General features: G+C 40.1%; 2 protein-coding genes across 2 annotated transcripts; one reads left to right on the top strand and one right to left on the bottom strand.

Moving 5' to 3' along the window:
* The first annotated feature begins 3,170 nt into the window (after positions 1-3,170).
* Positions 3,171-6,608, top strand: LOC139763849 (glutathione peroxidase-like). Its single transcript, XM_071690197.1, has 4 exons — positions 3,171-3,375; positions 4,923-5,057; positions 5,755-5,898; positions 6,102-6,608. Exons 1-4 carry the CDS (start codon positions 3,181-3,183, stop codon positions 6,291-6,293), a joined length of 666 nt encoding a protein of 221 aa, XP_071546298.1. The 5' UTR covers positions 3,171-3,180; the 3' UTR covers positions 6,294-6,608.
* A 1,416-nt stretch (positions 6,609-8,024) lies between these two features.
* On the bottom strand, positions 8,025-15,788 carry LOC139763855 (type I iodothyronine deiodinase-like). The gene is made up of 5 exons (XM_071690205.1): positions 15,436-15,788; positions 12,661-12,847; positions 12,017-12,126; positions 11,650-11,836; positions 8,025-9,692 (listed from the first exon to the last, which is right to left on the bottom strand). The coding sequence occupies exons 2-5, from the start codon at positions 12,685-12,687 to the stop codon at positions 9,648-9,650; spliced, it is 369 nt and encodes a 122-aa protein (XP_071546306.1). The 5' UTR covers positions 12,688-12,847; positions 15,436-15,788; the 3' UTR covers positions 8,025-9,647.
* Positions 15,789-16,597: the final 809 nt, after the last annotated feature.

The raw sequence follows: 16,597 nt of genomic DNA, 5'->3' as shown, positions 1-16,597 counted from the left end.
CTCCCTTCCATGGGGTTTTCTGGCTCTCTCTTCTGTAATGCATATATAGCAACCATACTGTCGCCCCACAAGTGTCACCTTAATGGCGACGCCTTGACTGGATGGCAGGTGACACTTCGCGACCTCACATGAACTTATAATCCCCGGAAAAAATGCGTTTGGTCGCCCAACCTAGAGCTAGACCTGCAGTATTAATCCCTGACACTCACGCTCGATGTTCGGGAATAGCGAATCGAAAGCTGCGGCTGTAATTGTATATGACCTGATTCTTTCCATGAGAGGTGCTGTTCATATGGACTTGTCCTCAAGTCCAACAACTGGGAGAGAGTTCAGAAGCTTATGACATTCGACTTTGATGTCTCTAATTCCCTTTGGGGATAGCTATCCCTCCCAGACCTGACCTCACCGCCTCTTACATACCCGGGTATCACCGCAGCAAGTCAGTATGGCGCTGCGGTGATGCCCGGGTATTTAAAAGGCGGCTAAGTCAGGTCTGTGAAGGGTAAATGTTCCCAAAGGCAATTGGAGACGGCGAATGTGAATGTCGCAAGCTTCTGACCTCTCCAAGCTGTTGGACTCGAGGTTAGGTCTGTAAGAGCAGTGCCTCATGGAAATAATCAGGTCCTGGTCATTTATAATTATGGTGGGAGCTTTTGATCTGCCACCGCCGAACATCAAACGTAGGTGTCAGTAATTATGCTGCAGGTTCAGCTATAGGTTGTGCCACCAGACACATTTTAACGAGGATTATTAGATCAGATGAGGCACACGCTGTCACCTGCCACCCAATCAAGGTGTCGTCATTAAGGTGACATTCGTGGGGCGATATGGGGGGGGGGGGGGGGGGATTGCTACACGACACCAATAATTCCTCACGTCCTACGACTAATAACTTTGTAAAGGTTCCTGTATTAGAAAAGTCAATTCTATAGCTAAACATTCAGTAACCCAGTTTCGTTGAAAGGACCAAGGCCAACATAGTATCTCTCAGAGAACCATATGTGGCCCTTGAAAGGCAAGTTGGTGACTCTTGAAGAAGGCAATGTGATGAAGTGATCAGAAACGCTTCAACTATACCGAAAATCTTTAGTGATATAGAACCGGACGTTATCATATTATGATAACACTGTGTATTATTTTTCTCATGACACACACAAGGAAGGAGTGCAAATGACAGAGATGTATAAAAGAAAGTGGCAGGAGGTCAAGAGGAAGGTGCAGGGGTTGAAAAAGAGGGCAAATGAGATTTGGGGTTAGAGAGTGTCATTAAACTTTAGGAAGAATAAAAAGATGTTTTGGAAGGAGGTAAATAACGTGTGTAAGACAATAGAACAAATGGCAACATCGGGGAATGGGGCAAGGGGGGGGGGGGAGTAATAACAGGAAGTGATGAAGTGAGGAGATGGAGTGAGTATTTTGAAGGTTTGTTGAATGTGTTTGATGAGAGTGGCATATGTAGGGTGTTTTGGTCAGGGTGTTGTGCGAAGTGAGAGGGGTCAGGGAGAATGGTTTGGTTAAGAGAGAAGAGGCAGTTAAAGCTTTTCGGAAGATGCAATCCGGCAAGGCGGCGGGTTTAGATGGTATTGCAGTAGAATTTATCAAGAAGAGGGGTTACTTATTGATTGGTTGGTAAGGATATTCAATGTATGAATCATGGCGAAGTGCCTGGGGAGTGGAGGAATGCATGCATAGTGCCACTGTACAAAGGCAAAGGGGATAAAGGTGAGTGTTCAAACTACAAAGGCATAAGTTTGTTGAGTATTCCTGGGAGATTGTATGGGAGGGTATTGATTGAGAGGGTGAAGGGATGTACAGAGCATCAGATAAGGGAAGATCAGTGTGATTTCAGATGTGGTAGAGTATGTGTGGATCAGGTGTTTGCTTTGAAGAATGCATGTGAGAAGTATCTAGAAATACAGATGGTTTGTATGTAGCATTTATGGATCAGGAGAAGGCATATGATAGGGGTTGATAGAGATGCTTTGTGGAAGGTCTGAAGAGTATATGGTGCGGGAGGTAAGCTGCTAGAAGCAGTGAAAAGTTTTTACCAAGAATGTAAGGCATGTGTACGAGTACGAGGAGAGGAGAGTGATTTGCTCCCAGTGAAGGTTGGTCTTTGGCAGGGGTGTGTGATGTTCCCATGCTTGTTTAATTTGTTTATGGATGGGGTGGTTAGGGAGGTAAATGCAAGACTTTTGGAGAGAGGGGCAAATATGCAGTCTATTGGGGACGGGAGGGCCTAGGGAGTGAGTCGATTGTTGTTCGCCGGGGATACAGACCTGGTGGCTGATTCGTGTGAGAAACTGCAGGAGTTGGTGACTGAGTTTGGAAAAGTGTGTGAAAGAAGAAAGTTGAGAGTAAATGTGAATAAGAGCAAGGGTATTAGGTTCACAATGTTTGAGGGACAAGTAAATTGGGATGTAAGTTTGAATGGAGAAAAACTGGAAGTGAAATGTTTTAGATATCTGGGAAAGGACTTAGCAGCAAATGTAACCATTGAAGCGGAAGTGAGTCACAGGATGGGGAAGGAGAAAAGGTTATCCCGGAGAGCAAAAATGGGTATGTTTGAAGGAATAGTAGTTTCAACAATATTACATTGTTGCGAGGTATCAGCTAATTTATAGGGTTGCACGGAGGGGGGTGCATGTGTTGGAAATGAAATGTTTAACAACAACATGTTGTGTGAGGTTGTTTGATCGAGTAAGCAATGAAACGGTAAGAGAGATGCGTGGAAATAAAAAAGAATGGTTGAGAGAGCAGAAGAGGGTGAGTTGAAATGTTTGAACACACGGAGAGAATGAGAGAGGAAAGATAGGCAAAGAGGATATATGTGTCAGAGGTGGAGGGAACAAGAAGCGTGAGACTAATTTGGAGGTGGAAGGATGAGGTGAAAAAGATTTTGAGCGATCGGGGCCTGAACATGCAGGAGTGTGAGAGGCGTGCAAGGAATAGAATGAACCGAAACGATATAGTATACCGGGGTCGGCGTACTGTATGTGAGTGTGTGTGTGTAAACAGTGATGCTTATGAAAATTTGTTACGTTATCAACACTCGGCTGGGAACCAGCCATACACGAATGGCCTACAAGGGCCTGCCACTTGATTTCGTTCCCATGGGACTTCGGCCACTAGTAGTACGGTCAGGCTGGGTATATAAGCACCCTCGGCGCGATCCTATGTATGCAGGTACTCACTACCGACATGGCCCGTCTGCTGCCGATGGTGCTACTAAGCACGTCCCTGCTGAACCCTGGTGGCTTGGGCGAGGTTATACCCCGACGGGAGTGTGGTGAGGTTGAGGGCGACTTCTACCAGTTCTCAGCGAAGACTCTTAACGGCTCCCACACCATCTGGTTCGAAGAGTATAGAGGCAAGGTTCGTGAGCGGTTACTCTTGTCATACATGGAATGATAATGATAATAATAATACACACAATAATAATGATAATAATTCATGAGAATATTTTGTTAGTATTTCCGATTTGGATTCTGTTACCTCATTTGTTTTTATGTTTGTAGTTATGGCATCAAATCAACACTATCTTTTTATTTAACCATAACTATAGTAATACATGATTTGGGTTACTGTATTTTACGGGTGTATAACAAAAACAGTCGAGGACATTATACAGGTACATTCCTATTTGATTATGACAGTCGATATTCTTCACCTAGAAAGACATTGGTATGTAAAGCCTCGTATTGTGTTCAACCTTTGTCTTAAAGATAAAAATTTCTTTACCTCTACAATATATGATCAAGTGTAAGAACAGTAATATTAATACTAAAAATATTTGGTAGCTTGACTTTCGACTGCTGGTGACAAATGTCATTTTTTTTCAATGTTACTTCTGGAGTTGATATTAACTCATCCTAAGAGTATATACATATGATACTTATATATAAACAACTTACCAACTTACATGAACGGGTAATTAATGATTGCTTATATATAATTTTTTCAAGTAACTTATGCACTTTATTTCCTCGTCGTGCTATTAACTACCCAGGACAAACAACCATGTTAGCAGTAATTACAATTTCCTTCTAAAAGTTGGTCTTACTGTCGTCTGTCCCTGGAAAGACAGCGGTGTGGTATCTGTTTGCCACACAGTGGTCCTTGTATCTACATTTGTTGCCAAAGGATGATCGTCCACCACACAAGTCTCCCAGCACCAATTTAAGTCACATATTTTACACCTGCCTCCCCAAAAGCCTTACATCTTAGGTCAGCACAATGATATATTTTGAATCATGAGTTTTTCGACGTTACTTAACAGAGAAATATGTGTGAAATACATATTCCAACAGTCCTTACCTTAAGAATGTATCAGTATTATCCTTAATTCATGACAGGAGCATCTACGTACCATCTGGACGTCTCTTACGTACAGTACAATTATTGGCGCTCCTATCACCAGATGGTTTTGTACATCCTCGTCCACTGAACGCCGTGTATGGCTGGCCCAGCTGCCAGCTGCTACTATCGGCTTCTCCAGAAAAAACAACTGGCTTTTGGGTTTCGCCTCTGCCCCACCAGCCGTGCAGTTCTCACGTAGATAATTATCGTATTTACGAGAGCAGATTGATGTACCTCTTTATTGTCTCAGCGAAAGAGACTTACGTGCTCATGAACTTTCTCAGCGAAACATTTATAAACCCATTTATTTTCATAGGAAAAGATCTATGTGCCCTTCTATTTTCACAACGGAATAGAATTATGTACCCATCTATCTTCAGAATGAAGCGGATTTAGGTAACCACATATTTTCTCAGCGACACATGTTTACGTACCCATTGTTATCTCAGCGGAGCAAATTTATCTACTCAGCCACTTTCTCAGCGAGACAGATTTCTGTACTCACCTATTTTCCAGCAATTTTCTGACACGGTTTGCTCATAACCTGTGCCTCTCTGCCACAGGTGGTGCTGGTGATTAATGTAGCCACCTACTGAGGGATGACTATTCCCTCTTACCACCAAATGAATGCACTTGCGGAGTTCTACGCTGAACAGGACTTCGTCATCCTTGGATTCCCCTGCAACCAGTTCGGAAAGGTGAGTTAAAGATTATCTTAAGTATATATATATATACACACACACACGTACACATACACACACACACACACACACACACACACACACACACACACATATATATATATGTGTGTGTGTGTGTGTGTGTGTATGTGTACGTGTGTGTGTGTATGTGTGTGTGTGTGTGTGTGTGTAGTGTGTGTGTGTGTGTGTGTGTGTGTGTGTGTGTGTGTGTGTGTACGTGTGTCTGTGTGTGTGTGTGTGGTGGGGTGGCGGCAGGAATGGGTGAAAACAGTGTGAATATGTGCATGTGTATATATGTATATATCTGTGTTTTAATATGTATGTATACGGTGAAATGTATAGGTATGTATATGTGCGTATGTTGGCGTTTATGTATTTTTTTTTTTTTTTTTGCTTTGTCGCTGTCTCCCGCGTTTGCGAGGTAGCGCAAGGAAACCCATATACACATGTATATACATGTGTATATGGGTGGGTTGGGATATTCTTTCGTCTGTTTCCTTGCGCAACCTCGCTAACGCGGGAGACAGCGACAAAGTATAATGAATATAATAAATAAATAAATGAATATATATATATATATATATATATATATATATATATATATATATATATATATATATATATATTGTTACTTTTCCCCTTTTTTCCTTTTTTTTCTTTAACTTTGTTGCCTTTCCCTTCCCGTGCGTCGTAGCAAGAGCCGGGAGTAACAGCCAAGGAGATCATGAACGGGATCCGCTATGTCCGTCCCGGCGGAGGGTTTGAACCCAAAATGACGCTCTTCAAGAAGACAAATGTGAACGGGGCTGATGAAAACCCTATCTTCACGTTCTTGAAGGTACGTCTGGGGTTACTTGTATCGGTGTAGACATATTTTGAGCCAGTGTAATCTGAAACGTTTGTAAGTCTTCCTTGATATCACTAAATCTCTTAATCAGGTCAGATATAACGTAATCTTGAACGCAACCAATAATCTGCGGTGTTAAGAAATGCCTTTTTTTGGATTGCGGTCCAAATCTTTCTCTCTACTCTTCCTTACAGAGCGCTTGCGCCTACACGTACACCACCTTCCAATCGGATCTCTTTTACGAGCCAATTAGGGTGGGTGACATACCTTGGAACTTTGAGAAGTTCCTGATTGATAAGAAGGGCAAACCTTACGCGCGTTACCATACTTCAGTGATTACTGCAAATGCCCTGAAGGATGACATCAACTTCCTTCTGAACCAGTAGGAGGTACCTACTGTCAGCGATGGTCGCTACGTCTTTACTTTGGCTTCTTTCTAAAGCCCTACGTCCGAGCCAAGTCCCTTCCACTTACAGCAGTGCCCTTCTTTTATGACGACGTTGCCGCAAACCCTCACAGGGTAGGCAGTGTCCGAATTCGTCAGGTGGAACCGCGGGCTCTTGTGCATTCTGCTCACGGGTATCCTGCCATGGCGGGGCGCTGTTGTGGTCTCGGTCAGCGCTTGGCGGACAGATCACGAGCGTTCACCGAGCGTTCATAGACAATGTAGCTCATCACAATATGCAAGTGTTTCTGTTTCATCAAGCTTTGATTGACCTTTATATATGTATAATCGTTACTGAAGAGAAAATGGAAAAGACAGTAGCATTACCACGTGACTATTTTTCATTCATTCAATGTACAATAGAGAGCAGCGATATCCACGTAGTGAATGTCGTCAGTTAAGGATATAGAATTTGGTATTGTTTGTATAAGGGAACACAGGACAGCTTATCATAGGAAAGGAAAACTTATCATCACTTTAAATGTGTTGTAACTTCTAGGACTCTAAGAACAAGGGTGCGATTCAAAAGCACGAGGTACAGTGCAGGTAGTTTGTTTCGGTCTTTGACCTGACCCATAGAAAAACTACAGCGGGGGGGGGGGGGGGGTTAGTTCCGACATCCTTAGTAACTGTAAGGGATATTTGTAAGGACAAAATCGTGGTGCGAGTATTGCATACACTGAACTATAGGAAATATCGGGGTACACTGGGCACACACAATGACATTAATAATAATAAAAAAAGCTTTTTATATACAACTCAGATCAAGAATCCTTGCAGTGCTACAAGCTTTCAAGGGAATGTGTTGACGATCTAAAAAAAAAAAAAAAAAATCAGAGAACAGAAGAGTTTAGGAAAATATAAGTGAATGAGGTTAGAGGATACAGTAGGATGAATTACATACTTGTAACCTGTGACAGGATTTCCTAAACGGCTTGTTTTACTGAATGAAAAGAGATGAAACAAGCAAACAGGCCGGACAAATGACAGTGGAACTAATGTTTCTTTGAAAAAAAAAATCGAGACCAACTCAAAGTTAACCGGTAAAGCTTTTGAAAAGTGGATGACTTACTGGCAACACGTTTCAGTTTACATATATATATATATATATATATATATATATATATATATATATATATATATATATATATATTTCTCGGCATAGAGGAGAAAGAATACTTCCTACGTATTCTCTGCGTGTTGTAGAAGGCGACTAAAAGGGGTAGGTGCGGGATTGCTGGAAATCCTCTCCTCCAGTTTTTACTTTTGCTAAAGAAGGAACAGAAAAGGTAGCCAAGTGAGGATTATTCCCTTCTAAGGCTCAGTCATCTAATCTTGACGATACCCGCTGACACGGGAAGTGGCGTGTATATATATATATATATTTTATTATTATTTTGCTTTGTCGCTGTCTCCCGCGTTTGCGAGGTAGCGCAAGGAAACACACACACACACACACACACACACATATATATATATATATATATATATATATATATATATATATATATATATATATTTATATATATATATATATATATATATATATATATATATATATATATATATATATAGACGTCAGGTCAACCAGAAGAGTTTATCTTATGGCACCAAAGTTTGCAAGCTTACTGCTACTTAGAAAAAAACACTTCCCAAGAACATAAAATGCACATTGAAATGTTTATACATATCTTTATTGTTTATTGCATGCAAAACAAAAAATTCACACTACAGTAAAATGTGCACTAGAAAAGACTTTTGTAATATAAATTCCAAAGGGCTTGAAAAGATGCTAACCAGTTATATATAGATTATTTTTATAGCAAAGATGCTTAATAAGACTAAGTTAATCGTGCATTTAAGTTTATTTTGACTGACAAATTCTTGCAGCAATTCTGACGAAGAGTATTTATCTTACGACCTTCAATACTCTCATGAATAACTATGGCCAAGATTTTTCTCAAAGTACAACAACGGTCGAAGTCCTTTACAGTGTACTCGGTCATAGAATTGGCCACAGGTCATTCAACAGAGTAATAAAAGTCCAAGCTAGAACTAAGAAAACAAATTTAACATCTTAAGCACGACAGAGCTACCATCCCCTCGTTGCGATTCCATTACTTTTGAAAAAAAAAAAAAACTTTTAAGGGTCGCTTCAAACGTCACGCTATAATACCCATATCCATTGTTTCGAGGGTTAAGCGCTATCTGGCAGAGGAAAAGCAATTTACGAAGCAGGATAGGATTTCTCAAATCTAGTCTGAATTAAAGAACAATCATCCAGCAAGACAGCAATAGATAAAGCTAGGTCTTATACATCCCTCCTAACTCTGGTGAAAATGATTATGTGAATGGTGAGCATGACGCTTTGAGGGGAAAAGTTTATTAGTTATTTGGGATTTAGGCCTATCAGCTGTTAATGGGGGCGGGGGGGGGTTAAGGCAGTCAACTCCAAGCGATAAACCGCACTCGGATAACCTTGAATTATCTTTATGTATGTGTATGGCGTTTAAGAACCAAATCATCAGTGTAATTAACTAGTTTCTAGTGCGTAGTTCTGTTCGTCTCATTCTAGTACACCAATGTTATTATACACATTTGAATTTATTAATTATTGAAGGATACAGAAGATAGGTCCAATATCATCTAAATTTTTCACTTTGTACGAGAAAATGTTCATTATTTAAAGCAACCTTACATATTACTCTTAACTTTGTTTACACTACGGAATAGGCCATGAAATTCTTCGGCCTTTGGTCTGATATGCTAAATACTTTTTGACCCAGGCGTCATTTGATCCTGACCCACGCAGTAGTGAAAATAAGGAAAAAGAAAGTAATGAGGCCCGATCTTCAATTAAGCAGCAAATGACTCGTGCAATCAATGTAATTCTCTACAGACACCTAAATGCAATCCTCATTACTTAGACTGTGTAGCACCAATGCTGAACCCAAAGGACCACTCCTTACGTATATAGTTCTAATTTCTTCATTGACACCCACCCCCCCACCCCAACAAGACACTCTCAGGTTAACCTATGAATTATCAAGTAAAACTCAGTACCTCTAGTTAGTATACAATAATCACTCTGAAAGCTTCATCTGAAACCAAGGTCTACAGATATCTAAAAATGCCTATGCTTCTTATTTTGAATGACTCTCTGTATCTCAGAGGTTTGGATATAGTATGTGTGGATGTGTTATCTCTGGTACATTATCACTTTGATGGTGTCCTCTGCTTTACACTACAACATAAGGTTTATCTCCAGTTCCACACAGCGCGTCAGGTGGTTTCTTTACTCTCCTTTGTATTTCTTCAACCACTCTTCAACTTCCCGAAGCTGAAAAGAAAAAAGTAAACCCGTCAAAGATTTCACCGTAAAGAATGATAAACACATTATATCACTGATACAATTATATATATCATCCCTGGGCATTGGGTAGAAAGAATACTTCCAACGTATCCCCTACGTGTCGTAGAAGGCGACTAAAAGGGGAGGGAACGGGGTGTCGGAAATCCTCCCCTCCAGTTTCAAGATCTTTTAAATTCACAAAGATATTCTGAAGCCAGTAAGGACGTTCAAATATGTCTTCTTTGAATACATAAATGGTCCCCCCCAAACTTACAAAGACGGATGTCCCCTTAAACAAATCATCTCAAATTAATTATTCTGGTAATAAATTATCCAAATGGTTAGCCAAACATCTTAGCCGTGTTCAAGGAAAACACTTTCCATCGGATATGACAGATGGGTTAAATTTTGTAAACAAGGCTAACATTAACATGTCTGAGCATAAACTTATTAGCTATGATGTTAAATACTGTTCAATAAAGTCCCCAACGAAGACACCATCGCCTGCTTAAGGAGGAAATTACTCGATCTCAGACCGAACTTACACCTATCGAGAAAATTTTCACCGACTTACATAAACTTTGTTTCCAGTACTATTTTCCAAGATGCTGAGAGTAATCTTTATACACAGAAATTTGGTTTACTTATGGGAAATCACCTTTGTCACAATCACCTACTTATTCATAAAATACTTTGAGAATCAGATTCTAATTCTCATCAGTAACAATCCCAGTTTGACTTACATCCGTCGATAGTGTGTGGGCCATATGGCCATTTTCCCAAGACTGAGATGTTTTCTTTAATGAGTTAAGTAAAATTCACCTCACTATCAAACTTAAGATTGAATTGGAACAGGAAGGCAAATTGCAGTTTCTTGGTGTGATGATAACCAAGGAATCTGATCATTTATCCTTCAAGATCTACAGGGAGCCTACCACCCAACGCTGAGAACTGTATTCATTATTTTCAGTACATAATCATTGTGAAAATGTCTGTTGTTAAGTCTTATGTTTTCAGGAGCACTGCATATATGTGATACCGCAAGTCTAGAAATGAATGCAACCATACATTATGTACTTTTAGGAATTTGTTATCCCAAGTGATTTGTGAACAAGGATTACTAGAAATCTTGGAAGACATTTTACCCATCTACAATGCAGAAAAGGATGACGTATGTAAATGTTTGGGTGTTGCCCTAGTCTCCTAACTTTGCTCATGTAAAAGTTACAAAAAAAGTGCTTTTAATGTTAACGTCCAATACAATATTAGTGCGACATTAATTAAAAGTAGGCCAACTTATCAGAAAATGGAGCAAGTTTACGCCGTTAAATGAAAGAAATATAAAGATGTATACACTGGCCAGATAGGTAAATCAGCGATATGCTACTGGGACAGTTCTACGGCGTGCCAGGTGACCACAGTAATGCTATCGCTAAGCATTGGCAAAGAAAATGGTTACCCAGTAGACCTTAACAACCCAGTCACATTGTTATCCTCGTCGTATTGTGCTCTCGGTAATGTCATTAAATGTTTTAATTGGCAATATCTATAACTGACCTATCATCAGGTAACTTCAAAGCACTTCCTATTATCAACCAAATCATGAACAAAACGATCGAGATAAGACAGAAGCAAAGGTACTGAACAGAGAACACGCATCTCGTATAACCCCCCATAACCACAAGGCACCCCAACTTAACTTTTAGTGGCCTTAGAAATACATTCAATTCGGTCATGACGTTAGGAGAGCGAGCAGTTCTGTGTACTTGCCAGAGTCGAAACTTTGCGGACGGTTTATTACTTAAGGCGGAATTCTTCCGTGAAACATGTAGTGTATTGTAAAGTTTCAGTATAATAAAGCATCTGAATTACTGAAGAGCTATTACCCCTTCATATCTACATACAACTGAAATCTATTTGGTATCTAACTCGACACTGTATTTACCTTATAACCAAAGGGTCCCTGGTTGCCCTTGTAAACGATGACGCCGTCCTGGACGATGTATAGCCGCTCCGGCATACCTCCGTACGCCTTGTTAGCTTCGTCCGTCAGTAGATCCACCAGCACCGGACAGTCTACTGGCTCCATTTCTATCATACGCTGCGCCGCTGCAAATCGCTCCTCCAGATTCCTGTTGATGAGGTTTCACATCCCTAACTGTAGCATTCTGAGAGGTCAGTAAATCTAATTTTGTATCTCCAAATTATAGATGGCTAATAAGGTTAATATGCCCTCTGTGGGTGAAATGTAACGACACACATGTACACCAAAACCATCCTTTCTCTGAACACAGTAATGGCGACTGCCTCACTTGTGGTTGGCGATCTCCACATTGCCCTCGATGGCCCAGCCGTCAGTCGGGTGAGCCTCGGCGATGTACACCGTCACAAAGTCTGCCACCCTCGAAAAGTCCTCATTCACCTGCACGGGAGAAAATATATGACTCGCCAAGTTATTCCTATAAGAAGTAAAATTTCTGCCAATGTATGAACATACTAGATGAAATGACTCGTTTTTATAGTAGAAAAACTTTTACAAAGACACGATATCCTGTAATATTTGAAATGCTTCCTTTGTGCAAGTCAGACACGTGAAAGCTACAGAACATTGATACGCAAATTAGCTGTGTCCGATGTACCCATTAATGCAAGCAATAATATACTTTACAAATTAAAGCGTCTCAAATATTGAAAACTCTTGTTTCATTATCAGATATTAGTGGATCATGTAAAGCGAGGAGATCCTAGAAAATGAAATGCAAACTTACGTTAAACGTCACACAGTATCTTCACTCAGCACTAATTCTTCAACGAAGCTTCAAATTAAACGTATAGTGGTTAGCATTTGTAAAATAAGTGTTAGTTAATATCAAAAACCTTTATGTAACCGAATCGCTCTGAAAATCGTCCAGACCATATAGGTTGATCTCCCATAGAGACCTACGTATGTAATTACCTTGCGGAACCTTTCGAGGTTGACCATGAACGGGGGTCAGGTGCAGGAGCCGAAGTTGATGACGAGGGGTCGGCCCGCCCTAGCTACGTCCAGCAAGTGACATACTTTGCGATCGCTCAGTCGTGCTAGGTTTGGGTTGGGTGCCTTCCCTCCCTCCTCCGCTGTCACGACGACTTCAGCCAGTGTACTGTAACGAAACGTCTTTGGTTATTTGATTACAGTGATGGTGTTTTCAAACCTATTTTTGACGACATATCTCAGGAGGAAGGTCAACTATTGTTTTTATAATTGTGTCAGTGATAAGTTATGAGGTTGCCCCCGGCATAGATACGTGAAAATGGAACCGTGTTCTTAAGAAGTAAGAAAATCCACCTCACTGAGGATGGGATCAAAGATCAAGCAATCCTGTCCAACGACCATATAAAGGTCCATAATAAAACAAAATAAATTTGCCGTTTGGGATACAAAGGTGTTAAAGAAGGGATGCAGTCTGCAAAAAAAAAAAAAAAAAAAACGGTATAAAAGAGGATAGATTACCAGAGGAATTTAAAACCATGATTAGAAATGATTAGTAATGAGAACTGCAAGAAAAGGAGCAGATACTATGCGCCCTTAAAATCAAACACAAGGTTAAACTTTTAAAGTATTTAGGGAAATGTTAAATCTTGTAATGCAGACTATGACAAGGAAGTTTAGGCCAGGATCATTATGAGCAATAGAAACAAGACAGACTGATTAAAGGTAACCTTGACCTGAAGCTTAAGAAACGGTTAGTAAGAATTTCATTAAAAAGGCGAAGAAACCAGTCTTAAAAGCAAAGAATAAGAAACTGAGAGCTTTGAAATAAGGACCTGTCGTAATAAAGGTTAAGAACAATATTGAAGTAACAAAGAAGTTTATCGTACATTGCAAAAGGTTTACTCAAAAGCAATGGCGTAGACAGAATTATTAAATAGGATATGTTGCGAGGGAGATGTTTACTGAAAGATGTAATAGAGGGAAAGACGACGACGAAATCTATGCTCGATGACCTAAAGTTCGTTAAAAAATTGTTAGGACATGAAAAGGAAGGTTGAAAATAGTTTGGTGAGAAATAAATCCAAGACACCGAAACTGCAGATAGAGAGAACACCAAAGACGTAATACGAGTGGATACATTTAAGCACAGATTATGTTTGTAACCGTTACGTTCGCAGCTAAGTCAGGGGAGCTGTGACTATTACTCCCTTGTTATTCGTTCCTCCAGAGACGAAAGAAAACTTCCCACTTACATGCCAAATAACCATTTCATCCTTCTCCAGAAAGTGTTGTACTCAAACGCATCGTCTTTGAGCAAGCCCATGAAAAGACCATCCTCCTGCACATTCAGCGTCTTCATCATCCAGTTAAAGACCATTTTCGGAAGCCTGGAGACAGTTGTACACACCACAGTCATTATGCAGTTTAACATCACCATCCCCAGCACCTTAAACGGGAGGATGATGTACTGCAACACCTTTGACACTGACATTGAGCTCACTGGAAAAAGGAGGGCATGTACGCCCTCACCGCAAACCTTCCGAGAGTAGACTGTAATCTGAACGTGTATATATGTCCACTAACACGTCCACTAGCACTTACATATTCTTTCCAGTACCTCAGATACTTTTAAAAAGTCCTCGTGCCTAATGTTCTTGATTAAAAGTACAATGATTAAGCTACTTTGTACTGAAAATATAAACTGTTAATGCTAATAATACTTGCGGGAAATGATTTCCATACCACTCTATTGTATGTTACAAGTATAAATGTTTTTAATGAATAACATGAACTGCCAATCTCGAAGTGGCAACAACGGTGCTCAAGGCCAAGTGCTGTGTAATCTTATTTTTAGATACATGATACTATATGATAAGGATCAGGTGATGACAATGAAAATTTATCGACCTGAAAAAACTAAGTCTCAGCTCTGTGAGAACAAGATTTCATTTCTTATTGAAAATAAGCACCACTTGCAACACTCCTCCCTCACGCCAAACACCACATGCCGCTCACGAGGCTTCCTACCACCATAGCAACAATCATGTTCAACACTGACCTTTGCCCATTCGGGTACAATCAACACTGTCATCCCTTGCCACAGTACACAAGCTACACTTATGAAGGCCTTCAGTTACAATACAGTCCGTAATTACGTGTACATTGCAGACAATCGACATGTCTCAACAGCAGAGTTGGTCAACCCCCTAACGTGACGATACTGACCTAAAACACGATTGCACGAGTATATCTCTAGAGAGTGATTGATTATGCGACCTGAGAGAGCACGAAAATACGACTTACCAACAACGACTAATAGTCAAGTCAAACATAGTCATTTTTCTTAATAATCGTAACCATATCTTCGGGCTTTTAAGTCAATATATCCTCATCTTGAGTAAGATGCGTCTGGGAGGCATTGACAGAGCAGTCCCTGAAATGTAAAGTGTAAAATAAAGCGACACACCAGGACTCCACATGACTGGAACCTACAAGGTCACGCAAACACGGCCCGCCGTCCGAGTTGCAGATTTGACAAGCATGGGTGGCAAGATCTAGGATACCAGCACATTCGTGACAGCTCAGGCAACATGTCCTAGGATATCAGCATATTCGTGACACACGACACAAGTCCTAGGATACTAACACATTCGTGACGGCTCAAGACGACATATCACAGTTTACTACGGGGAACATAAAAGCGCTCACGCCACTTCTTTCTTTACCCCCCAAGACAAGAAAGATTTACCTACTTACGTATTAATGTATAATTCCATTCTTCTCCAGAAGGTTTTGTAATGAAAAAGGCTGTCTTCAGGGAACATGAAAAACCGGTTATTTTCATGTAATTCCATCATCCTCTTTGACTGCTTGACGGCCATTTCCGGAAACCATGGAACGAAGGAATGCAGAAGTGTTATTACACAGTTCACAGTTACCAGCCATAGCAGTTTAAACGGGAAGCTGATGTACCGCCATGCCTTTGAAACAGACATTTCCCTCTGTGAAATTTTGGGCATGTACGCCGCCCTCCACACAAACCCACAGAGTAATAGGCTTTGTCTCTGAAATGCGTCTTACCAATCAAAGTACGAAGCCTATATTGAAGGTTTGTCGCACTTGATGATGACCAATGAAGTGCATGCTATTCTTGGATATTGAAACCAACGTCCAGCATACTTCTGTCTATTAATTAGAAATCGAGTTGGTTAAGCTTTTAAATACTATACAAGGCAAATACTAACACATATGAAATCTCTGTAGATTATTCTCATACCAGTCATTAGTATTTATGCAAATAAAGTTGTATTACTGGAAAAAAATGTAAATACTGTGAATTATCCTCGTTGGCACCTGCACGAGTGCACTCAAGGACGACGAGCTGCTCTGTGTACCCAACTTTCCTCTGGAACAAGGGCATATCTAAGGGGAAGCAGTCACTATGAGTTAACAATATTGGGTGAACTTAATCAGTAATTTGGTCTTACAAAATATTTCAAAATTTCTAGTCACTTGAACCTCGATAGGAAAAATGAACATACATTTTCATCTAAAAATTTCTGTGATTTCACTGAATAAATGGTTTAGCCTCGTCAGTTTCACAATTTTCACAAAACTATGACGTTAAAAATTTTCTTCACTTGCAAAAGCATATTAATTTGTTCCATCAAACAAAACTTGCTTAATTATTGCTATCTGCCGGTTTATGTTGCTAAATATGATAAATCTATTTTCATTACATTTAAGTTTCTTATCTGTGGAACAGATGGACTCAGCTTTATGAGAATATGAGTAATATTAACGATGGAATTCAACATTCAAGTGGCTCACATTCAGTTTAAAGTTCTTTAACATACAATGTGTCGTTCGTGTTCTATACAATTCATGTCTCACTGATTTCTTTATAAGGATCAAATAA

The sequence above is a fragment of the Panulirus ornatus genome, chromosome 3 (assembly GCF_036320965.1).
Source record: "Panulirus ornatus isolate Po-2019 chromosome 3, ASM3632096v1, whole genome shotgun sequence".
Lineage (NCBI taxonomy): Eukaryota > Metazoa > Arthropoda > Malacostraca > Decapoda > Palinuridae > Panulirus > Panulirus ornatus.
The sequence above is the reverse complement of the archived record's forward strand: the minus strand, read 5'-3'. Positions and strand labels throughout refer to the sequence as shown.

Excerpts from the sequence above, each read along its gene's own strand:
- LOC139763855 (XM_071690205.1), bottom strand. The coding sequence starts at position 12,687 with ATGGTCAACCTCGAAAGGTTCCGCAAG. Across the intron at positions 11,837-12,016 it reads GTGGAGATCGCCAACCACAA|GAATCTGGAGGAGCGATTTG; the intron begins GTGAGGCAGTCG and ends CCTCATCAACAG. Across the intron at positions 9,693-11,649 it reads AGGGACCCTTTGGTTATAAG|CTTCGGGAAGTTGAAGAGTG; the intron begins GTAAATACAGTG and ends TTTTCTTTTCAG.